The 23,963-nt window shown below is 47.2% G+C and overlaps 3 protein-coding genes across 4 annotated transcripts; 1 reads left to right on the top strand and 2 right to left on the bottom strand.

The window, feature by feature from the left end:
* Positions 1–271: 271 nt before the first annotated feature.
* Positions 272–4,609, bottom strand: taf5l (TAF5-like RNA polymerase II, p300/CBP-associated factor (PCAF)-associated factor). 2 transcript variants are annotated; one of them, XM_047043728.1, is made up of 5 exons: positions 4,229–4,609; positions 3,591–3,732; positions 3,282–3,386; positions 2,378–3,138; positions 272–2,230 (listed from the first exon to the last, which is right to left on the bottom strand). In XM_047043728.1, the coding sequence occupies exons 2-5, from the start codon at positions 3,727–3,729 to the stop codon at positions 1,430–1,432; spliced, it is 1,806 nt and encodes a 601-aa protein (XP_046899684.1). In that variant the 5' UTR covers positions 3,730–3,732; positions 4,229–4,609; the 3' UTR covers positions 272–1,429. The 2 variants fall into 2 exon arrangements, with proteins under 2 accessions (XP_046899684.1, XP_046899685.1); XM_047043729.1 differs by having other exon boundaries at positions 2,378–3,135.
* Positions 4,610–4,666: 57 nt separating this feature from the next.
* Positions 4,667–7,125, top strand: c21h22orf23 (chromosome 21 C22orf23 homolog). The gene is made up of 7 exons (XM_047043730.1): positions 4,667–4,731; positions 4,938–5,031; positions 5,132–5,194; positions 5,383–5,562; positions 5,940–6,071; positions 6,293–6,393; positions 6,742–7,125. The coding sequence occupies exons 2-7, from the start codon at positions 4,938–4,940 to the stop codon at positions 6,853–6,855; spliced, it is 684 nt and encodes a 227-aa protein (XP_046899686.1). The 5' UTR covers positions 4,667–4,731; the 3' UTR covers positions 6,856–7,125.
* A 1-nt stretch (position 7,126) lies between these two features.
* Positions 7,127–23,711, bottom strand: micall1a (MICAL-like 1a). The gene is made up of 16 exons (XM_047043726.1): positions 22,632–23,711; positions 19,468–19,516; positions 17,764–17,905; positions 17,022–17,122; positions 14,389–14,579; positions 13,591–14,216; positions 13,409–13,469; positions 12,594–13,021; positions 11,768–12,174; positions 11,432–11,566; positions 10,960–11,086; positions 9,806–9,896; positions 9,513–9,586; positions 9,190–9,304; positions 9,013–9,059; positions 7,127–8,864 (listed from the first exon to the last, which is right to left on the bottom strand). The coding sequence occupies exons 1-16, from the start codon at positions 22,772–22,774 to the stop codon at positions 8,719–8,721; spliced, it is 2,883 nt and encodes a 960-aa protein (XP_046899682.1). The 5' UTR covers positions 22,775–23,711; the 3' UTR covers positions 7,127–8,718.
* Positions 23,712–23,963: the final 252 nt, after the last annotated feature.

The raw sequence follows: 23,963 nt of genomic DNA, 5'->3' as shown, positions 1-23,963 counted from the left end.
AACAGGTTTGTCTTCCCCTATGATGCACCTCGCCCCTATTCCCTACCCAACAAGTTTCCTCTCACTTGAGTGGGCGTGTGTGGCGAGGAGGAATTCACTTCACCTGATCGAATGTAAGGTCTATTGACCTGTAAACTCACTTTGTATGTTACACACCTGCATACTATGCATTCATTAAAATGGGAAACCTACTCTGAACTTTGATAGAAACATGAATTGTTCTTTGTAGGAGGTTCTTTTGGCATACATTTTTTTACAAGGATGACAAGTGTTTAAATAACAACTTTTAATACCAATCTATAAACAGACAAATGTTTTTTGCAAAGAAAGGGATCAGAATTTCTTTTGCACCTTTATCAATCAGGAAATGTCTAGAGAACAAGAAACGTGCATCATCCTCTGCACCAGGATGTAAAACAAACAAAACCAGTACTCAGCTATTACAAAAGTAGTCCGATATTCCAAAATATATATTTACAATTAATATATACAAAAATGCCACTCGTTGAATAGTATGAAAGAACGATGTTGTATGCTTTGACAAGCCATGCTAATTAGTGCCAACCACCTAACTTTGTTCCACCGTTGTTCCACCGTTATTAACAAATGTTAATAATGGACAATATTTGCATACCACGGTTCACTTACAGAAGTTTATTTACAACCACAGATTTTCTTTGAAAAATCCAAGGATTCGGGGTGATTTAGTAACCCCTTACATTCTAAGCATTTTCTTTTAATCAAGCTTGTGCCTGTGGTGTGAACTGTTGTTGACCATCAAGGCACTGAATGCATTAAGTTATCATTCATGGCTCTGATCATCGCAAATTCTACAATGAACGCTTCCACGACAAACTTAAATGAAAAATAACTCCCGGGGAAATTAGAAAGTTATGAATTTTCAAAACAACTGAACAGAACATAGTTTTGATCATGAGAGGAAATAGCATATTGTTTTGTACTGCATGAACTTCAATCTAACAAACAATGTTGGAGTTACACAAGATGATCGTTCGGCTACATTAAGAAAAAGATTATCTGAAAAGCCATTTCATGTCAAAAGCATTAGAACAATACATTTCTAACAGACTGGTGACCGGCACATTATTTGGTAAGACCTTTTGACCTTGAACTGATCTCTTATCAAGTTGGCTCTGGGAAGACCACAAAGGAGATGTATGATTATCTTTTTAAATGGAATTTCACAAAATGTCATTGTTGTTTTACACAAAATAATAAGCTTATTATTTCAGTGACATTGTTACACCTGTGCCATAGCTCATTGTTTGGTGGCACTAGACACAACATCTCCATGGTGACCGTGTATGAAGCAAACTCAGCCAAAACATCACAGTCCCCCTTCGTAAACATCAAACAAACCCAGCAGAAGGACTCATAAGAATCTCATAACAAAACCCCACAGACGGCGCTACGGTTCCTGTTTCTCCTGCGCGGTCCCAGTCACCATGAGGAGATTGCAGGCCATGAACTGGACGTTGAGCACGTTGCTGGTGTGGCCCGTGTAGAGCCCCACCATCTCGCCGGACGAGCCGTCGGACGGCACCCCCCCGCCGTGCGAGTTACGGATGTCCCACACCCTGACCGAGTTGTCCGTGGAGGACGACGCCACCAGGCTGCTGTCGGGACTAAAGGACAGGCTGGTCACGCTGTCCGAGTGCCCCCGCAGGTCCTTGTACAGGGCCCCCGAGGCCAAATCCCACAGCTTCACCCTCTGGTCCTCGCCGGCCGACGCCAGGTACTTCCCGTTGGGAGAGAACGCCAGCGCCAACACCGGGCCGCGGTGGCCGGTGAAGAGGCGCACCGACGCCCCCTGCTGGGTGCTCCACAGGCGGACGGTCTTGTCGGTGGAGCCCGTGGCCAGGTAGTTGGAGTTGGGGTGGAACTTGACGCAGTCCACGTCGGCCAAGTGGCCGGCGTACAGCCGCAGGGGGTAGGTGCGCGAGAAGGTCCAGAGGCGCGCCGTCCGGTCGTGGGAGCCGCTGGCGAAGTACAGGCTGCAGGGGCTGACGTCCAGGTCCCACACGGGGTAGGCGTGGCCCTGGTAGAGCACCGTGTTGGTGAAGCTGCCGAGGTCCCAGTAGCGAATGGACGTGTCCTCGGAGCAGGTCAGCAGGCCCGAGCTGTCCGTGAGGAAGGCTGTGCGGAACACGGGGCCGCTGTGGCCGCGCAGGGTCTTGATCTCGCTTCCCGAGCCGTCCTCCTCATCCGCCTGTTGAGAAAAATGGATGCATGTAAACGACTTTTCAGTCTGTGTGTCTGAAAAACGACAAATGTCCACTTTAAAAACAATGACCCAGAAAAATATAGAAAGACATAAAATAACAAAAACAAGTTTGACCCTCTCAAATCCTCTCACCTCCTCCTCCAGCATGTCGCAGGCCAGACGGACGTGCGACACGTCCACCCGGTGCGGCTTGGCCTTCAGCTTCCGGGCCCTCAGGCTCCACAGCTTGACGGCCGAGGTGTCGAAGCCGCCGGCCAGCAGCCTGCTGTCGGCCGAAACCTCCGCCGCGTTCAGCAGCTGCTCCGTGTGGTGGAAGGCGTAGAAGCACACGGTGGTGAGCGACGGGGGCCCCTCGCGCACCTTCTTAATGCAGTCCTGCAGCGCCTCCAGAGCCGCTTCGCTCTGAGGGACCCCTGCGGGCACCTCCACGCCCTCCCCTCCCTCCGCCCCGTCCACGCCCGCCCAGGACGAGGTGGAGTTGGGGGCCGTGGCGGCCCCGCCGCCCGTCCCGTAGAGCTGGTAGTCTGTGCGCGGCGAGGTAGTGACCTCCACCTGCAGGTGAGTGCTCAGAGCCCTGCAGAGGGCGCTGTTGTCCTCGCTCTGCAGGTAGCGCAACAGGTAGCTGTAGGCCGGCTCCGTCAGGTGCACCACGTACTTGTGGTCGAGGAAGGCGCAGAGCTTGGGGTTGGCCGACACGTCCTGCGAGGTGAGCACGTGGCGCAGCTGCTCGACGGTGGCGCGCTGCTCGGCGTCCTGGAGGAACATGCCGTGGAAGCGGCTGTAGAAGCCGTCCACCGTCCCCTTCAGGCCGCAGCGCACCATGTCCAGGTGGAGGTAGACAAAGAGCGGGTAGAGGACGCAGCTCACCTCCTTACCCCAAGATACCTCTGCTTCTGGAGGAATGACAGAACCAAAGAGTGAATCTTCTTGTTTATGTCACGAGTATGTACATTTATATTCACGACGGGCCTTTAAAAAACACACTGATGTGTTTGTATTCCCAATTCTTATGCAAGTCATAAGTCATGTAGAATACCTGAGAGAAAGTTCCGTAGTCTAGAGAACTGAGCCTCGTACTGTTGGGGGTCCGACTGACAAGGGGCGGCAGACACAATGTTGGCACATCCTGACTCTGTCTGTACTGCTCAAAGAAAAGTTACGATGTCAAGATTACAGTTCTCTGAGTAGAAAATGCACAGTTCAAGAACATAGTTTTATTCATAATAAGTCTCAAAACCTTCCATTGAGTCTGGGGACTAGCTTCGTTAACCTAGACGTCCCCACATGCCCTGCACAACCTCTGTTGATTCTACAGTAACCTCCCTCCAGTGATAACGACCCTCACCTGTCAGGTTGGCAGCCATCTCTTCAGCAGATTGGGACAGTTTCGCCCCCTTCAGGGCACCCTCAGTGTCCACATACTGCCTACGCTTCAGGTACTGAGCCACGGTGTACTGGATCTGCTCAGTTCGAACCCGCTTCATTGCCTGAATGAAAACGCAACCAATACGTTTGTTAAACAAATGGTCATCCTTACTTGGGTATTTGTGTCCACATAAAATTACACTACCATTAATGTTCATCTTCCAAGACTCCAATGGTTACAATTTAGCTCGTTTTTACTTATTTGTGACAATTTAACTGATGATGCTGATGCTGCTGGGTCAGTAACAACCTAGCAAGCTAGCTAGAGCTACTACAATACCGTCAAATATCAGTAGTCAAAGAGCAGCACTTAAACACATGGCATTCATTCGTGCTTTTAGCATTAAGGTATTTCTTTAACATCAATTAGCTACCATTCATAGCTGCAAGTTAACGTTCGCCTGTGAGCTCTCTCAAGCAAGTTGCATGGAGGCAAATGGTTAACCTTACAGTACTGAAAGCTAGCATCGAGCTACAGTAAGGAGGGCCCTTTCGGAAGTTTTAGCGGGATTAGCGCACACATTCTGTCACATTTTAAAATAACATGAGAACACTCACTGCATATCGCGCTGATCTCCTTCGTCGTCAAGTACTATAAGTATAACGATAATTGTGTCCAGTTTCAGTTGATTTTATGGAACACAACCGCTGCCTTTCGTAGTAACTCCATCGTGCATTAGCTACCCACTGTCTAGTTAACCTAGCTAACTGAGCTTGGTGTTTTCATCGATCGGCTAGTTACGTCTGACTGTCAAGCAAAGGCCTAACACACCCCACTCAAGACTCTACATTGCTCTAATGAAAACACATTGATATGTCATGACAAGCTCAAGATACAGAAGCTGTTAAATACAAATGCAGTAAATTTCAAATCATTGGAGAACGCGATTGCGGGGATCCTAAATTTATTTTCTGAGGGCTACCCAGTTGCATGCCTCACCCCTAGCGGTAACAGTGTTGCAGTCGCATGGCTGTGTACCTGTGTGGTGCCTGTTGCTATATCAACCGGTGACTGCATCCCGGAAGGTCATTCCCAGACACTTAATGGTGTAAAATTCACGGTATAGTAGCTAAGTATTTTATTTGTAGTTGTACCTGTTTGTACCCTATACGCAGTGTTTGTTTATTGTAATAATGTAGTATTCTCTATATTGCTATTTCCTAACACGAAAAAAAAATAGGGTCACATTTCTGTGGTTTTATCTGTGGATCATTCATCCGTGTTGTCTCCGTATTGATAACTTAACGTGTGTCTCTTGCATTGTAGATGGAGACATCTACCCGGAGGCAAGCCGGTGGAGGACTGTGGAACTGTCCTAAACAGACACCATACAGCAGGGAGACTCAAGACATGCTCAAATGTCGGTTTATGTATGCATTGTAATGGTACCAGCTCATTCGTCCAAAAAGTCAAAAAATAAGGATTTAATTTAGCACAGCTTTTCTTTATTGATCACACAGTGATGATGCAAGAGTCAAGACTCACTAACTTCCAGCAGAGACAGATTAACGAACGTCTCAAAAGTGAGTATCTGATTCACACTGAGACTCTGAGTGGCCTGCAAATGGGCTGTTTCATGGAATGAAACAGGTTCATTGGCTCAAGCAGTTGGGCCTTAGCCTGTACGGGCTTAAATGGTTTGTTCACTGTAAAATAATGTGTGCTACTGGTATTATGAACATTTTTCATGTGACAACCCCGACTCTGACAGAGGGAGCAGCGTTGCCGTTGACCTGTAACCCCACGTCCTCGGCCCCACCCCCTCCACCCCCTCCCAAAATCATCAAACCTGGGCCAGAACGTCTATCAGCCAAGCCTCTGAAGCGCAGCGCTGATAAGTGTAGTTCAGGGGACAACTACACCAGAGATAGGTTCCGCCCCAGTGCCCCACGTACGTATGTTACCCCTCTACCTTAAATCTGAGATCATGGACATTACAGAAACAGCCTTTCTTATGATAACTAATTTATGTCCAATTAGCAGGCATCAAGTGTATCATCTACGTTTCTTTCTTTCTATTTCTCTTTCTCTGAATATCTTCTTTATTTACCTCTAGCTCAGTCTTTTAAGGTTGTAGGTTGGCTTATGTGCAGTTCTATGGGCGTGAAGCCCTCTGTGACATTGGATTTGTTCACGTCCTGTTCCTGCTCCAACAATTCCTGGAAGACTTCTTCTCTCTCTCCCTCCTCTTCCCTTTCTTCTCCTCCTCCGCTTCCTTCTCCTTCTTTACCTCCTATTCCTTGTCTTTCTCCTCCTTCTCTTTCGTAGGAGATCTGGAGAAGGAGAAGCGAAGGCTTCAGAACATCCTGGCCACGGGGCAGGAGGAGCCCAGCCGGCCCAGGAAGGTACCACAGCTCCAGGGCCCGGCGGAGGGGGAGGAACGGGACCGCTTCCAGGAGGGTGAGGCCCTCCGCCCACTTTTTCCCCCCCATTATCCAATGGTCTGCTCCAGAGATATACTAATGAGGAAACTCAAGTGTTTTTCAAGCCCCTGCCAGTACTCCTACACATCAGCTCATCAATCTGCCACCAAGCTTGCATACACAATCAAAATATCAAGACTATTCAACTGAGTTGAACTTGAAGTCCATTCAATGAAGTTTGATGTGTTTGTGTCCAAGTTCTGGATGAGATTGAGGAAAGGAAACAGTTTCTGGAGGAGATGACCTCTCTTGGGAAGGGCAAGAACTACTATAACATTATCAACACTGAGATATCCCAGGTACACTCCATTCACCTCTACAGTGGTGCTATTGTCTATATTTGCCTCCAATGTTAGGGTTGAACACAGGCATAATTGATAATATAATATGGTCCCATATTATATTATTAGGATTCTATAATAATAATAATAATATCTTATAGTTATTGAGTTTATTTGATGGTTGTATTATGAACCTTGCTTATTAGAATTTTGTCAGAAATGGTCAGAAAAGTCCGAATTTAATTGTTGGGTAAACATAATATTTTGATAAACTGACTAATGGGTAAATGATAATAATCTAACATTTAGTCTTTGGTCCTGTTTACACTGACTATAATGTCCTTTGCGTCTACAATTTGCTTACAGAAAATCAGAGAGCTGGAGATGATTGACAAGGCGCGCAGTACAGAGCTGAGGACCCTGACAATGTCAGAAAAGAAGGCAGAGTCTATTGGAGAGGAGCCAGGAAGCCAAGACTGACAGACAGGAAGAAGGAAGCTGCCATCTACTTTACACCTTGGATTGTAGTCTTTCCTTCCATTTAACACATTCTCAAATACTGTGATATGCCTAATGTTATGATACAGTATGCATCTGAAAGGGAAACTGTTTGGATTGTAGTGGAATATGTGGTCTTACCTATGAAGACACATTGTGTCTATATATGATTGTGTGGTAACCAAAACACTGCCAATGAAGAAAAGGTAGATGATATAAAACATCCCTGACTATAAATGACAGAAACACTTCATTAGTTGCATTAATTTTTTATTTCTCTCGTCTCCCATATTTCTAAGCAATCATGTTTGAATATTTAACATTATTGCTGTAGCTCTTCAGAAGCCCTCGGTTTGAACAGGAAGTCAGGCACAAACCCACAGGAAGTAACATGACAAACACAGAAATGGTGACACAGACAATTAAACAAAACTGAGAGCAAGTTGGTACAGAGACAGAGAGGAAGACGACCAGACCATACCCAACTACAGTCACAAACATACACAACTTAGGACAGACGGCTCCTAAAATACAATTAAATAACGACATGGCACTCAGGAACAAGGAATCTCAGCGTATCAACTTTTAAAGTTTGATTCCAACTTTTAAGGCAAACACAATGAAAGTCCGACAGACAAAACACAGAAAGGCATTGTCAAATATAAATTAAAAGATTGCATATTTTGCAACATCTCTCCCTAACAGTTTAACAGTTGCTATGGTGTTTTGGATAACGGCTATCTACAGTGTAGTTCAATTCTATGTTTTCAAACGTTTCCTTATTGCATTTTATAGCCCCTAATGCTCTAAAATGTACATTTAGAATTGTTTCTCGAAAGCTAAATCAATTTAATACATCTAGTGCTGTATTAAAGTACACTCTTTTCTAGTTTTTAATACATTAAAAGCTGTCTTCCTATCCAGATCAACTATATAACCATGATTCTCAAACCCATGAAATTGTCAGACATGATATATACACATTTCAGTTACATAACTACAGCACAGTAACGTTAGTGTAACTCGTCTGTAACATATTGCAGATCGTGGCATCACTGTAATGAACATGGGCTTTAAATATCCCTCATCCACCATAAACATTCAGGTCAGCTTTTGCCCTGACTAATCAGGACCCTTAAAACATACAACCAAAATATCCTTGGAGAAGAAAACAAAATGAAAAAAACATCTGCATTTCAAGATTTAACCACATGCAGGGCTCGTCGATATAACTTAAAATCCATCTGCTATCCCTCCATACCGTTTCGACATTCAGGGAGTGTTCATAAGCATATTATAAAACGATAAGACACAAAAAAACATCTAGCCATAGTTTAAATCTACTGTTAAAAAGACAAGGCCTAAGGGAGGAAAGGTGCAATGTAAAAATGATTTAACGACACGGTAACGACACAGGAGAAAACGTTTCATGCTAGGCTCACTGCTTCTGCCGATCAAGCTCTCGAAGCACTTGTCCTGCTCACCCCATTTGTTTTTCGTGTCCAAACCCAGAAGGCAACTGAAAAAATTGGATATCAACAGAAAACGCACTGGAGAGGTTACTGCGGGTTTTTGGGAAGAGCGTCGGATTTGATGGGAGCGACTTGCCCAGGTTGAGGGTCGCGCGAGTCTTTGATAAAGCCGTGTACGCGTAAAGCTGGAGTTAGTGCTTGAGTTCAGTGTTTCGTTAATTTTTTTTTCCTTTCTTCATCTGTCTCTCTTTTTTTTGACAAAGATACATGTCCTTGCTCGGGGTGTGGGGAGGTTGATTTGGTGGGGGGCAAGGCACCCTCTTCCTTTCCTATAACTATTCGTACTCCTTTTCTTCCTCAAGTCATATTTCTTTCAGTTCTCCTTGCGGGGGCTGGGGCCCTTGTGGGGGCTGGGGCCCTTGCCGGGCTCCCCCTTGTGACTCAGCCTCTTGAGGACCTTCATGGGTTTAAACTTCCCCCCTTTCTTCTTCTGCTCTACTTCCGGATCCTTCTGGAAGTCTGGGAAGGAAATGGGGAGTTAGAACAAGCTAACATGAGGCTAAACGGAAATGACAAAATCATTGGATTCATTAGTGAGAGTGTACAAAGAGAGAGACACAAAGATCTCACAGAAAGAGAGAAAAGAGTGCTTAGGTCCTTCCCCTACCTTTTTTCTTCAACATGGCCGCCAGAAGTTTATCCTCTTCCTCTTCCCTGTTGAAAATGCGTGACCACAATTACCGTTAGCTTAAGGGCCTGATTGTAGGCTATCCATTATTATAGCCTGGGTCACAGTGCCCAGCACTGTCCATGCATACAATGTCAACGGACGGTAGTTGATTACCTCTGCCTGTCCTGATCCATGTTGTTGATGATTTGGTTCCGTTGTTCGATGATGGTGACCAGCTCGCCCATCAGCTCCTGCTCCCGCCCCTTGTCCTCCTCGCTCCAGTCCTTCTCTGTGGGATGGATGAAAAAGTAGATAAGGATGGAGGATGTGAATGAGTGAGGAAGTACAGAGCGATATCCATTTTCCGGAGGGTTACATTTTCCCTTGGTAGCCTATTCCCCTGGCCCGAAACCAAACCCAAGTATACTTTTCAGCTTTGGTATGTCTTTTTGGTTTGGAACGAGGGAGGATGTGAGGTCGTGCGTGTACACACACACCTGGCTTGTTCAGGAGACACCTGAGCTCATACTCCACATCTGCTTGTCTCTCCTCCAGGTTCTGCTGCTTGGCCCTGTAGAGCGAGAGAAACACGCACACACAATATTACACCTACTTTTAGCACAGAATGCATTCTATTTGTACACGCACATTCACAGGGTACATACACAGAGCAGCACACACACAGTTTTACTATACTACGCTCCAGACATGGTTATACTGTCACATACATGTACACGCACAAATACACATGTTCACACACCCACACACGTACACACACACACACACGTACGTGTAGACCAGCTCGGCCTCCCTCCTCACGAGCAGGTGTTTGTCGTGGATGAGGGTGAACCAGTCGACCAGCAGGTGTTCCTCCTCCTCGTCTGCAGACAGACAGGGAGAGGGTCGTGAGGAACCGGACTCACAGGACATTCATGAAGAGGGTGTCTGCAGCCAGGGCCAGTAACTTCTAGAACAGTGGTCTTCCAACCCTGGTCCACAGGGACCCCCTGGGGTCCTGCATGTTTAAGATGTTTCCCTGCTCCAGCACATCTGATTCTAATAAATGGGTCATTCTGAAGCTCAGCAGAAGCCTGTTAATGACCCATTCATTTGAATCAGGTGTTTTTGAGCAGGCAAACATCTTAAACATACGGGACAGTGGACCCTGGGGACCAGGGTTGAACATTCCTGATCCAAAACATGCAGGAAGGACGGTGAGTCCTAGGGACCACGGTTGAAGACCACTGTTCTAGACCAACATTAGAACCACAGCCCTGGAGCACCACTTATGTTTCATGATATACAATGCGGTGTGTGTGTAGAGAGCTGTGGTAGGGGTCTGAATGTATTTGTGTGTGCGTGTGTTGGGGAGCGAGCAGGTGTGTGTGTGTGTGTGTGTGTGTATTATGGAGCAAGCGGGTATGCGTGAGGGAGGTAACGGGCGTGTGTGTGAGAATGAGGGAACGGAAGAAAGTGTGTGTGTGTGTGTTAGAAAAGTTAAAGCTGTAACTCTATATCCTGTATAAGAATGATACTGTGTTCAGCATGCCTTGTATGCAAAGAGAGGCCTACCCCCAAATCTGAACTCTGGGTAAACATACAACACACATCTTGGGGCTGAGGAATAAGAAGAGTTTGTTTGTTTGTTTAAAGGAGATACTGGAGATACTGTTTGACAGAGCTAGTAAGGAAGAATGAGGTCTGGTGACCATTTGCTAGTCACCTATTGGGGGTAGGGTTAATGATGTAAATGTCCATTGCAAGGGACGCACACACGCAAACACGCGCGCCAGGTCTATGCAAGGGAGCCAATGAAAGTAGAGCCATGGGACATTTGCATGCCTTTGTTTTAGCCCATGACTGTGTGTGTGTGTCAGGGAGTGTGTGTGTGTGTGTGTGTCAGGGAGTGTGTGTCAGGGAGTGTGTGTGTGTGTGTCCCCTCACCGTTGGGGTTGTCTCGGAGCTTGCTCTCCAGCTCGACTCCTCTCTGCTCCAGCTCATCCAGCTGCTTCTCCAGCTCCCCCATCTCTCCATGGATGTCCTCCACTGGGATGTACTGGTCTGACTGCACCTGGGGTGGAAAGACACACACACACACACACACACACACACACACACACACACGGTTGGAGAGCACAGTTATTTAGATGCAATTCCCTCCTGAAGAAATACCCTTATAAGGTATAGCTCAGTGACATTTGGCGGCATATCAAGGGGTCGAAGTTGTACGCGGGTTTGGATAAAAGCGTCTCCTAAATGGAATTCATGAATACACCTGGAGCGTGTTTTCACTGTCAATTCCGGGACATTTGTGATGAATGTCCTCAGTAGGACCACTGTTATGGTTCACCGTGGCTCTGCTGAGGCCACGGACGACACCCACCAGTAGGAGAGGGGTTTAGCTGTGGGGCCCCACCTTGCGTTTAATGAGGGGGAAGCCGTGTCCGGGGGCGGGGGGTCTGGCCGGCCGCGGCCCTCGCGGGGGCCTGCTTTTCGGGGTGGATGCTGAGGGGGAGGCCTTCCTGTTGAAGGGGTTCTCCTTGCAGTGTCGCTGTGGGGGGAAGGTGTGTGGGGGGGCAGAATGAGTCAAACAAAATGTCCGAAGTCTATACCATGTGCATGACAGTCAAATTGGAAATTTCCGTAATAATGGCTCAAGATGATCATCTATGGTGAGGTGTCAAGGTATCAAAGCTACTATGGTGGTGTTTTAGGAATATTCCTGTATAGGGAACTAGAGCTTGTTCCGTACCTTGCTACGAGGGGGCGGGGCCACGGGACTCCCTGATGCAGCCAGGGGACTGGCCGTGCCGGGGGGCCTCGGGGGCGGCGGCCTGGCTGCCCTGGCCCCTGCGCTCCGATTGGTTTGCGGGGTGGCGGGGGCCGAGCTGGTGTTGGCTGGAAGGGAGGAAGGGGAGGGGCCAAAGGAGAGGCGCGGGGCCAGGCGTTCGGAAGAGGAGGCGGAGGCGGGAGGGGCGGAGTCACAGGGCCCGGAGATGGAGGGCTCAGAGACACTCTTGGTGAAGGGGTGGTCCTCGCCGGCCCTGGCCCCGCCCTGCAGGGGAGGGTGGGAGGAGCTGTGGTCGGAGGCGGAGGATAAGCTCTCGATGCTAATCGCTGGGGAGGGGGCGGAAGAGGAGGGCTGAGAGTGAGAAAGAGCTGGGGGAGGGGACAGGGAGGAGTCAGGCAAAACAGAAATTGATAAGGGTAGAATTTTGAAACGGAAATCGAGGAGGAGTTGGATAGGGGTGGGAAAATGGAGAAAGAGACAACAAAAAAATAACACAATGAACATCCAACACAAAACACTGTTTCACGCATACCACATTAACAATCGCACACATTATGCCTTAATTGGTTTTCCACTACAGTTCATGGAGTGAATATGAAATTCAAACAATCTAACGTTCTCTGTACGGTGTTTCAGTTCAGTTCATTACTGGTCAGTTTCCATGAGATATGATCAACCGGTTTAACTGTCAAGTGCCTCTATATTGATAGCAATAATAATATGTATTATATACAATAATCACAAATAAGTAACACTGGCACTAGGAGTCCAAGTTCCGTCCACTGACCTGTGTTGGAGTTAGGGGGCTGAGGGGGTCGTGGTGCTGGGCCCTTCCTAACCCTGGACCCCCCGGGGCTGGCTGAGCGGGAGGAGCTACCTCCGCTAGGGGGCGTGTCCGCCCCCGTCGTCTCCGCCCCCTGCCTGATGCTGTACCACGGGTGGATCGCCGCGATGGTGGGTGGCACCGCCCCTCCCCCCGCCTCTTCCTCCCCTTCCAGCCCCTCCTCCTCCTCGTCATCCTCGAAGGGGTTGGCGGGCACTGGGGGCGTGGCCGGCCTGGAGCCCGCCCCTTTGAGAGAGGAGAGAGAGCCTTGGTGTGGGGGCGTGGCTGTACCCGGGGGAGGGGGCGGGGCCGGCTTCTTCTTGGGTTCAGATTGGACGAGGGCTAACCAGGGTGGGTCTTTGGGTTTGGGGGTGTCGTTGGAAAGACTAGAGCTGGGGTAGAGTGAGAGTGGAGGTGGGGGGGTAAACAGAGAGACGGAGACAACAACGCAGACAGATGAGATTACAGAAACAAACACACACACACACACACACACACACACACACACACACACACACACACACACACACACACACACACACACTGACAATCCACATGAAGAACACACACAAACAATCCTGCTGCTTCACAGATGGATGGAATGACCCAAGCAGCTAACCAATGAGGGCGGGGGGGGATGGGGGGCAATGTGTTCTCCACAATCCAGAGAATTCTACTATCCAGAAACCTAGATAGTTTTACTATCCAGAGACTTTCAGCACCCCACTGTAGGCCCTGACAGCTGTGACCCTACTAGACTCTGAATACAGATGACTTACCGTCCAGGGGAGTGGGATCTGTCGCGAGGTCTGGGAGCCGGGACAGATCTCCTGTGTTCACCTGTCAATCAAAAACAAGAAAAGAAAATACACATAAGGTGAGGATAAGGAAAAGTTGGAAATAGGCTCCATTCAACAGGCATTGGTCCTCTCGGCTGTCAATCATTTGCTCGGCTATTTACCGTTGACTTCCAGGGTGTCCATCACCCGTGGTGGGAGGACCCTAGGGGCTGGCCGAGGAGGGGGGGCCACCTCCGAAACACGTCGAGGGGCGGGCACTGGCCGACCGGCCGCTCCCACGTGACTAACGGGCGATGCCGGGAGGCTGCCATTGGCTGTTTCGTTGGCCGGTGTTTGAGACTCCTCCTCCTCCTCCTTTCCCGTTCCTCCTTCTTCGTCGCTCTCGTCAAAAGGATTGGGAGGAGAGGAGGGCGGAGAGGAGGGCGGAGGGGCGGCCTCGCTTTCTTCGCTCTCCTCGCTCTCCGAGTTTGTGAGGACAGTTGGAGGAGGAGGAGGTGAGGGTGTGGTGGAGTCATCGGCTGGTGTGGAGTGGTCTTTGCAGACATCTTCATGAGAAGGAACCTTTATCTGGTCCCTCTCGGAAGGTGGAGTTTGAGGTGGCGTTTGAGGTGGAGTGCTTGGACCGACCCGGGCCGACTCGACCACCACCGGCTTCTTGCTGAGGTCCGGTCGGCCGTTCTGATTGGTCAAGGCCGCCCTGCCAAAGTGATGCGTGCAGACCAGAGATCCTGACTCACTTCCTGGTTTGTAGGATCCAGGAAGTAGGGTGCTGCTACATTCCCTACACCTGAGAGAAAAAGAAAGGGAGAGGGGGCAGACATAAATCAAAGTAAAACGGATTATAGTAGAGTAACTGCAGTCACTGCAGTGCATTTAAATGAAGGACATGCAGTGACCAGTTCCTTTGCCATGGCGCATGGCTCGCTGGCTGGATGACGGGGCACGGCAGTGGGGGTCACCTGAAACAGTTGCGGTGGTAGAGCCTGCCGTCGACCAGGAACCTCTGCACCAGGTGGACGTGCTTGCGGCACGCGGCGCAGGTGCTGCTGAGCGTGACGCGCTTGGCCTCCGCCGCCCCGGCCTCCGCCGCCCCGGCCTCCGCCGCCCCGGCCTCCTCTCCCACCACCTTCAGCCCGGGTTCTGGGTTTGGCTAGCGGGCGTGGGTTTGCGTGGTGGTGTGGGTGGGTGGTGGTCACGGGTGGGTGTGGGGGTGGCGAGGGGAGATGAAGAGGATAAGGGCGGGGGAGGATGGGGGTGGGGAGGAGGGGGAAGGGTTGGGGGGGGAGATCAAACACGGAAGTCAGGAAAGAAAGGATCGTCGAGGATTCATTGGGCTTAGGCTGCCTAGTCTAACCCAGTCTGCGCTTCGTCATCTTCATCATCATCATCACCAGATCATCTCTCTCTGATCCGGTCTTTGTTATTGCATTTCATTTCATAGTTTTATTGGTGTAGAAAGAAAAAAAGGACAATCAAGAGTGTAGAGAGGATAATAAAGATTGTGTTCATTTCAAATCTAGTAGGAAGTAGTAGTAAAGATAAGCAGTAAATACAATGCTTTTGTTTAGTTTTTTGGGTTAGGGGGTGAACTGTAGAAATGGTTAGCAGCAAGGGATTCCCCAAACTTGGCACACACACGGTAAAGAAGTAGAAAAAGGTGTGTTTGGTCATATAAACGGTTGCGCTTTGGACCCCTGCCCCCTAACACCACCCACTCCAACCCGGTTGCCCCACTACCAACCCCCCCCTCCCCGTCCTACTGCCTAGGCCCTGGACAGGAGAGAGGAGGGGAGATCAGAGGCGATGAAGAAGAGGAGGATGAGGGAGAGGAGTGAACTTCCGTCTAACGTGATGGGAGGAAGAGGAAGACAATAGGTGGGAGACGGGGGGAGAGTTGCAGAGAGCATGCGAGCGAAAAGGGGAGAGAGAGAGACAGACAGGATACAGAGGCTATCTCATAGACAATGTCCCCTGTGTACCAACAGATCTCCCATAGAGTTTGGAAATGCTCCTTTACTTGAGCTGTGCACCTTAAGAATGTAAAGTGCTGTCATGTGTACACAACACAGGAGAGCCTCAATGATCTAGAGATGTGTCATGTTTCATTTAAACATTTGATTTAGACTGTAACTGTGCAGAAGTAAAAATACAAATAATGTTCTGCTTTGGAAGTACTGTTTTAACTTTGTCAAACATGGAATTGCATGAAGAATTGCACTGAGAAGAGATGAGTATTAACAATTCACATTTAAACTGCAAAAATGTTGTCGATATCAACCTAGTCAGGGTCTTCCAATTCTCAGCAATTAATATAATTTAGTTTTGCTCCAATCTGACCAACTGCAGCTAAGTTGTGGGCCGAAGATTGTCAGGTACACAGGTCAAGTAAACTGGTTCCCCCACTCTAAGACCTGTCACCACATGCAGTAACAGAAACATGCCTTAAAATAAAATTTAACATGATTGTAGATATTAGGAGTTCTATAGAAAGAGCTTGCTCATGCAGTCATGTGCTTCCAAACACACTGGCAATAAGACAATACAACAGCACTCGTTTCAAACAAATAAAATAATAAAATATACAATTCACGTTTTTATCTTAAATAAAAACCTTTTTTTATGTTTCTGCCCTAGTCACGACTATTCCTGCACCCATACCAATTCCGCTCGTTTTCTAATTAAAAGTCACTTTTGAGTCTGTCTAGATCCAATCCCAGTTATTTACCAACTTTTAACTTAAAGGGGTCATTGACTGTAAAACCGAGTTTACCTTGTCATGGTTGAATAACGACAGTTTGGTGGGTAAAATTGACATACAGTGAACTTCAAGTCCCTTTGACACCTCTTTTCTATGCAAATCTCACAAATGAAACTGCAGCTGTATAACAGTCGGTTTCCAAAATGCCACTGAATTGACGTCAGTTCGGTGGCTCCACCTTTTTTGGCTCTGGTCTGAACCTTTGACACGCCCCAACATTTTCATACACATCCGACCGTATGCTCATCACAACCGCAAGCTGTAAGTATGATTTTGTCGCTAACAGTTATTAGCAATGCTAACGTATCCTGTATCTAGCATAGGTAGAATGTGTGATGATTTAGTTTATTGGCAATGGGGCTAATGTTATTTCATTTTCCTGACTGTTTCATTCGAATAAATAACCTGTCTTGTCATGTAAATATACAATTCACGATGCATGTTTGACTAAGTTGCGTCTTTGCTCCGCAGCTTCGCTCGTTGTAAACCAACCAATCAGCGCGCAGCTCATCTAAATATTCATGAGCATACCATAAAAGGGAGAAAACCTCTCAATTCATTGTAGGGCTATTTCACAGGATTGCATTAGGACACAGAACAGCACACGGGCCATGTTACATACCCTATTCAGATACCTTAAGCAACAGTGTGAAATACCATATAAAAATCTGTCAATGACCCCTTTAAAAATGAAAAACACGTATTAGTTACCATGCATGTTAAGTAACAAATGTATGTGTCTCTAGTTACATTACTTAAAACACGGGTTTAGAGAAGGACTGCATGTTGCAATTCCTGAATGCTCCTTATGTGTTTCTGCTACCGGTTTCTTACCTCAGACTCTACCATTTTATCCTCCAGTGGGGCTGTGGGCTTCTTTTGGGCTGGCTCAATGTGGCCTGTACCACTTGGCCTCTTCATAATGGGGGGGTTGGCTACACAAATGAAATAGGGATAGAAATAGAAAAGTAGTCCAGTCAATTTCTGTTATATTTGTGACATGATAAAAAGCAAGCTTTTACATGCGGCTATAGTGGCACATGGGTCTAATATAAAGCCGGTTTATAGTTATATTTACATTTATGCATTTAGCAGACGCTTTTATCCAAAGCGACTTCCAAGAGAGAGCTTTACAAAAGAGCATAGGTCACTGATCATAACAATGAGGTAGTCCCAAACATTGCAAGCAGCCAAAACATGAAGCATACATTGTGAAAAACTAAACAAGTGCCAAGTGAAGACCATAAGAGCATGCAGTTACTTGATCACTACAGATACGGATCACTTGGGGAGTAGGGCAGATCACTTAGGGTGAAGGGAGTGAATATGACACCACCTGGTTCAAATTATTGCGTATTTTTACTGCTCTGTCTTCCGAGAGAGGGAGACAGGGAGACCTGTAAAACCCGCCCACGGCCAATTTAGAAAATAGGCAAGGACAATCACAGTTGTACATGGGGATTACATGGCATCGAAAAAGGGACACAGTCCTTAGAAAAACGGAATCATGTAAACCAAGTCCGACCCTGACCCAGATCTAGAGCCAGACCGAGACCCTAGGTGAGTTGGCACCCACCGTGGGACTTGTTGGTGAAGAAGTTGTAGTACTGGGAGACGTAGGTGATGATGCTCAGTCTGTCGGGCACTTTCATGGACACCATGTCCTCTGGGTCCAACAGGGCTGGGATTCCCAGCTCCGTCTCAGCCACCTCAAACGCCTGAAGGAAGGACGGAGGATGAGGGAGCAAGATGAGTAGACCAAGAGAGTGGGGGGAAAAAAAGAAAGTGAAAATAGCCATGGCATTGATGTACTTTGTCAGTCCAAATGTGAGTAGCGTGTCGTCACGTCAGCAGAAACTCGATGTCCCCGCTTCCGAAACATGAGCAAGCTATATTGGTCAAAACGGCTCCCAATGTTGAAACTTGACGACATAGCTCGGAGGATATCCATCTGTCTAATTACAATTTCCTCTAAGGAAATGGATGCTTTCGTCGTGTTTTGCCTCAAGCAGGTTCTGTTACAAAAGACTGAGGATACAATCAGATGGAAGCAAGTCAACACACTGTAATCCACAGTCCACATGGTTGCTACCAGCGACAGAGATTTGTTATTGTTTTGCTGACAGGTAAAAGGCTTTTGTATTTCTCAGGAAACAGCCTGGGGAGAAGATTATGGGACGTGTACATGTTTATTAATTGTTGACTAAAGTCTTGTTATCAGATTAAAATATTTCCTCAATGAAACCTACATTCTATCTAGACGTGAAATGTTGGCTTACTTCTTCAATTAATGGTTGTAAACAGATATTTCTCATTGAATCAAAACAGCAGTTCTCACAGTAATTCAACTACCAGCCAGTCCAAAAGCTTGAACAAGTAAGACCCTTGAACTCACAGAAAAGGTTTTAGAGAGAAACAATTAACAGAACTGAAATCTGCTGGTTATGATGTGAAGTTAATAACCCATCCAGCCCCGGTGCTAGCTTAGCATGCTACGTGGTCTGCCTCAGGATTTGCATGAGCTCATGCGCAGTGAAACGCTCCCACTGTTTAGAGAGAAAGTTAAGAAAGTGGCCAGATGAGGTGGTTTGGACCACCAGCTGCTTTGCCTCTCTCCGACAGCTCCTAGACTCGTCGAAATGTAAATAGTCGAGCCGAGCTGCCAAAAACACTGGGTGCCTTTGAGAGTAGCTGTGAGATGTATGTCCATTTTGTGAACATCCCATCTTGTGATATTGCACATAATGGGTCATTTACGGGCAACCAATGGAGTTGAAAACTTTTTGTTGTCCATGTCATGACTGTTTTAGTGTAGATTGTTCACAAAATATCCATAAAACCATTCAATGTCATGTTGTGCTCATTCCTTGTTGTTTAGTTTCAACTGCTGACTTCTTTCCCTCCATGTCAAATGTCAGTTTTCTGCAGCGCAGGCACCTATGAAAGAGTTTCATCGTCTCTCTCAAACACACACATACACCCAATGCATAACGCTTCGCTGACTAACATCAGACAACACTGTCACACCCATGTGAGGAAAAGGTCAAGTAAGCTGTGCATTTTAAAATGACACCCTGCGACTCTCACAAGATACAAGCCCCCAGGCCCAGAGTTCTGTTTGAACCTCATGTAACCAAGTTCACACACCATCAACTAAGAATGGATGGGGAACCACCGAGACTTCACCTAATTACAGTATTTGACAACATGGAGTCAGCGTTAGTCTGACGCCCAAGTGTTAGTGCTCTCCACCTCGAGGTGGCTGTTGGCTCTGACTCACCAGGCGGTTGTTTTCGTAGACATTCTCTTTGGAGAGGGAGTTAAAGTCTCTGAAACAACAGAAAAGACAGCAGATACACACATTAAAAATAATACAGATAGCACAAAAAATAGGAATAACTGCATTCAAAATGACAAAGGCAAACATGGGCAATCCAAGACATTCTCTTGGACGGTAGCAATGTGGCGGAGGTTTGTCAAATGTTTTGCTGTGGTAAGACAATTTGTTATGGTCAGTGCTTTGATGATGAAAACCACTATGAGCTCCACAGAATGACAGACTATTGGTGTCTGGCCAGACTCAACTGGCCCCAAAGACCCGTAAACAGCGTTTCACAAGATAGCCCACTGGGATGAAAGGACCGAAGCTGGGCTGAACAGGAGCATGGGGCTGATAATAACTAAGCAGGCTGTTAACAAGGGCCCCAGAGCAAGGAACCAAACCTGCAGTCCCACCAGTAAACATCCTGCAGTTAAGATGGAAAATGTCAAAGCTGTTTTTTGGGATGAATGTGCATGCATGCATGTGTGCCGCATGTGCTGGAAATGCCGAGGGAGGCAAAATAACTCCAGCCTAGGAGAGCTTTATCCCTGTTGAGTTCCCTGAAACCAATCCACCCTAAAAACCACTGCCCAGAAACACAAAGCCAGTTCTGTACTTTTTAATCTGGCTCCCATGGCCACACATGCACTTAGCTTACCCGAGGACTACGTCACAAACACCCTGCTCCCTCTAAGTGAGGGCTCCCACCTTCACGGAATGCTCCGGGTTGCTCGAGCGCCGACGCTAAAGCTGGCGAGGCTTAAACCTGCCGTGACTGAAAAGTCGTTGCGCAATCTCCCGCTTCGCCGCGGCATCTACCCTCAGGCTAGGCACCCTGGAGCATCTTTGACAGCGCCGCACGACACTGACTAAAGTGCCAGCATGAACTTCCTCTGCTATGACTCTCTCGGGGGGGTGGGGGGGGGGTCTGCCAACGGTCAGTGTGTCTGGTGTCCGTCTACCAACCAAATTACCTGACGGGCTTTTTGGACTTGACTGGCGGTGTTGCTGCTGCAGCCACAAGACCGGCTGCTTATGGAAACATGAAGCTGGCACGGTGTGCTCAGGGGTTTCTTAGTGCTCCCTTCAATCTCATGGACCGTGCAGAACCATGCAGTGACCAGAATAGAGTTGGAACATACAGGGAGGAATCGGACATGAGGAGGTGAATGAGCACGCGTGGAAAAGGGAACTGAGAGTGAGGCAGGGAAGGAAGGCAACACGGGTCCCCAGTGTCACGTGTACAAGGAGAGAACGACAGACGAAACGGGAAAGACTCAATGAAACATGTCCCATGGCATCGGCATACGGCATCCGAAACAGGATGACACGGCAGTGATTAACTGTCCCATCGGTTTGACATTCAGGCCTTTCTGTGTGGGCCGCCATGACTGCACAATAAACCTCCACATAAACCCCAGAACCGCGAGACTCAGGCGTGTGGCCTGTATCTCCCATCCTTCAGAGAACCCTCTAGACAAAGGCCCACTTCAGTAATAAGGGGAACTGTTGCAGCCTCGATCCTCCTGAATTACATTAGTAAGTTCCAACGTTGTTACGTTACAGCACTGCGGTAATGTCACGGCGAGTTGCAGAGCGGTGGCCCTGCCTTCCGAGGACGAGCGCGGCATTAGAGCTAAATCCGGGATGACAGGCGGAGGCCCTGGCCTCAGATTAGCCTGATGGACTGTCTGTCTGGATCAGACTGAGGACAGGACAGGGGGGCCCGGCCCGGCTTGGCCAGGCTCCAAGTACTGGCTACTGAGCTGCCTGGAGAGCCAGCACATACACACACAATTCAAGGTTCTTTCCACTCACTTTCAATGTGGCCCTCATACCCACTGTACATCAGCGCAGTGCAAGAAGCCGCCGTTTGCACGGCTCCACTTCCTTTTTCTCACATTTGTCGACGCGTGCTAACACGGTGAAGGTGCACTCACTCTTGGTGTTCGTCCCTGCACTTTGTCCCCTACAACTGAGACGCTTCCCTTTGAACCTGGTGCAGAATCGCAGAAGACGTGCCGCAAAGCCACGCCTACGATGACTTACAGCCTGCTTCCCTCTGGCACCGTCTGCAAGAGAGGGGTTTCGCCTCATGCACATGACATGGCTCGCACTCCCGTCCCACATCCGCTGAGGGGCCACATTCCCCGCATGGCATTAAACTTTTCTTACAGTGGCATGTATACAAACACCGTGTCTCTGGCAGATCAGGCCATTTCATGATCCAATGTAGGCTGTTGTATGCAGCGAAAACCATTGGACCACGGACGATGCACCTTTCACCAGGGTCGAGTTCGCCATCCTCTTCTGCCTCAGTGAAACCCATCACTGTGATCACATTGATGCAGTGAGTTGCTCTGAACATGTCCAAACTGTGGCGTGTGTGAGGGAGTGTAATGTATTGTACACAGGGGTGTGTTGTTACAGACAGGGCCAGGCCTGTCACCCCACATTAGTGCAGAACATTTGTTCCTCCACTCTTTAGTCTAGTTTTACAACTTCAACAAGGACCTAGAGATCATTGGCCAAGCACCAAAATTGATTGTGGATTTAGATGATCACTGTGACAATGCACTCAGCTGTGTTCACATCACTTATCTATATTGGCACGTCAGTGGTTTGATTATAGAGAATACAAATAAACATACAATAGCACAAACTCCAAGGCACACCTCTATATTTAGGTCGAACTGCATGTTATTCCACCTTGTTTACCCTTTTTTTTTTGTGGAATTTAAAAAGAAAAGGGACCATGTTTGGATCACAAACGACTTAATCTTTGATAGCTGTCCTGTTCCAACAAAGTGTGTTCTCGTACGTCCTGACATAAATTAAATAATATTTCCCTTTCATGCTACTTTGTAACGGCAATAATGCTTTCCCAAAATGTGGTATTGGGGTTAGTTTACTGCTGGCTGTGAAGAGTGCAATGCATTGTCAAGTAAAGCCTAGTAAAGCCTAGAATGGTCGTAAAATAAGAATACATTGTAAATACATGGAATCAAATGATTATGCTCAAATAAAACTCATACTTAATCATTCATTCCATTTCGTTTACTGACGTCTACGCTTATTATATTAACATAAATTCTTATAAACGAAAACAATTTCATACTTACATAAGATCCGGTCTATATCGGTGGATTATGGCACAAAATGCCATGCCATCTCGAAAAGACGTCGACATGTTCTTTATTTCCACATCGTTGTAATTTTCGCATTGTATCCGACACCATTCTTGAAGAGCTTTCAATGAACCCATATTTGAAAATCGCCTAATTTTATACCTTCCTATCTTTCCCAGTGACTGACTTCCCTAACTCCCACGTGTGTAGTCTAATGCCGGTGACAGTGTCTGAAGGAAGAAAAGTGCTTAGATTCTTAATGCTACTTAAATTAGACCAATATTTTGTTTGAGGTAAGGACAACACCCAAAATGACATAACTGGTTGACTAGCTTGTCAGGGTTGAGGTCGGTGGCTTGCTAACAAACAGTCCAACTTTGCCCTCTCTCTCAGGAACATCTTTACCTTGACTGCTTAACCCTTACAAGAAATGTGATCCAAATTACTCAATTAATCGTCACGAACCCAATACAATAAATAAAACAAAAACATTAAGAATCCAATGTAGCTCAGCAATATCGCAACCAGGATTAGCTTGAAAACCACAGTCCAAATTTAGCACAATCTCTCAACTCAATAGCCTAACCCCCAATCGTAGCTAGCTAATTTGGCTAGCTAGCTACTTCTAGCCAGCTGGCCAAGTCTAGCTAGCCATGTTTTGCCTCAACATTCGGTTCAATCTAGGATGGTTATACTGTATTGACCGTCAAATATGTTCAACGGTTCAGTTCACGTCACAGTATCCTCCTTGAAGCAGAGAGTTCAACTTCTTCTGTTGCGATGTTCATCCAAACTTGAATCGTGAACGCCTTGGCTTTTTCTTGGCTGCAATATTGTCCCATCAACCGGTCAGAGCAGCCACCCAAAACAAAGTGCGTTTCCCCTCCTCGTGTGCTCACTTGATTCCGCCAAACTGCAGTAGCTACAAATGTTGCCAACTATAACGCAGTTTTCTATTTACATGATGCATGATGATAAATCTACCATGGTAAATTAATGGTGATATGAGCAGCTGCCTATCCTTCCAAGCCTTTCTTGGCCGTTTGCCTGCGTTTGAATGTCAAGTTGTTGCTCCTTCTGCCCGACAGAGGGACTAAAAGCTATTTTGGCAGCTCCTTACAGTACACTTAATGAACGAACCCACATTGCCAGATTGTTTTAATAACAATATTACTTACAATCTTACTTAGTGAACTGAATTGTATTTTCCCGTTTCATTAACACATTGCATGACCACAATCAGTTTCAAAAGACGTGATATAGCAGGTTGTCTTTTTCTGTCAAACCAAAGCTAATAATTATCACAGAAGTATCCTTTAAGGAGAA

This window comes from Hypomesus transpacificus, chromosome 21, assembly GCF_021917145.1.
Source record: "Hypomesus transpacificus isolate Combined female chromosome 21, fHypTra1, whole genome shotgun sequence".
Taxonomy (NCBI): Eukaryota; Metazoa; Chordata; class Actinopteri; order Osmeriformes; family Osmeridae; genus Hypomesus; species Hypomesus transpacificus.
This window is presented reverse-complemented; position numbering and strand designations above follow the sequence as displayed.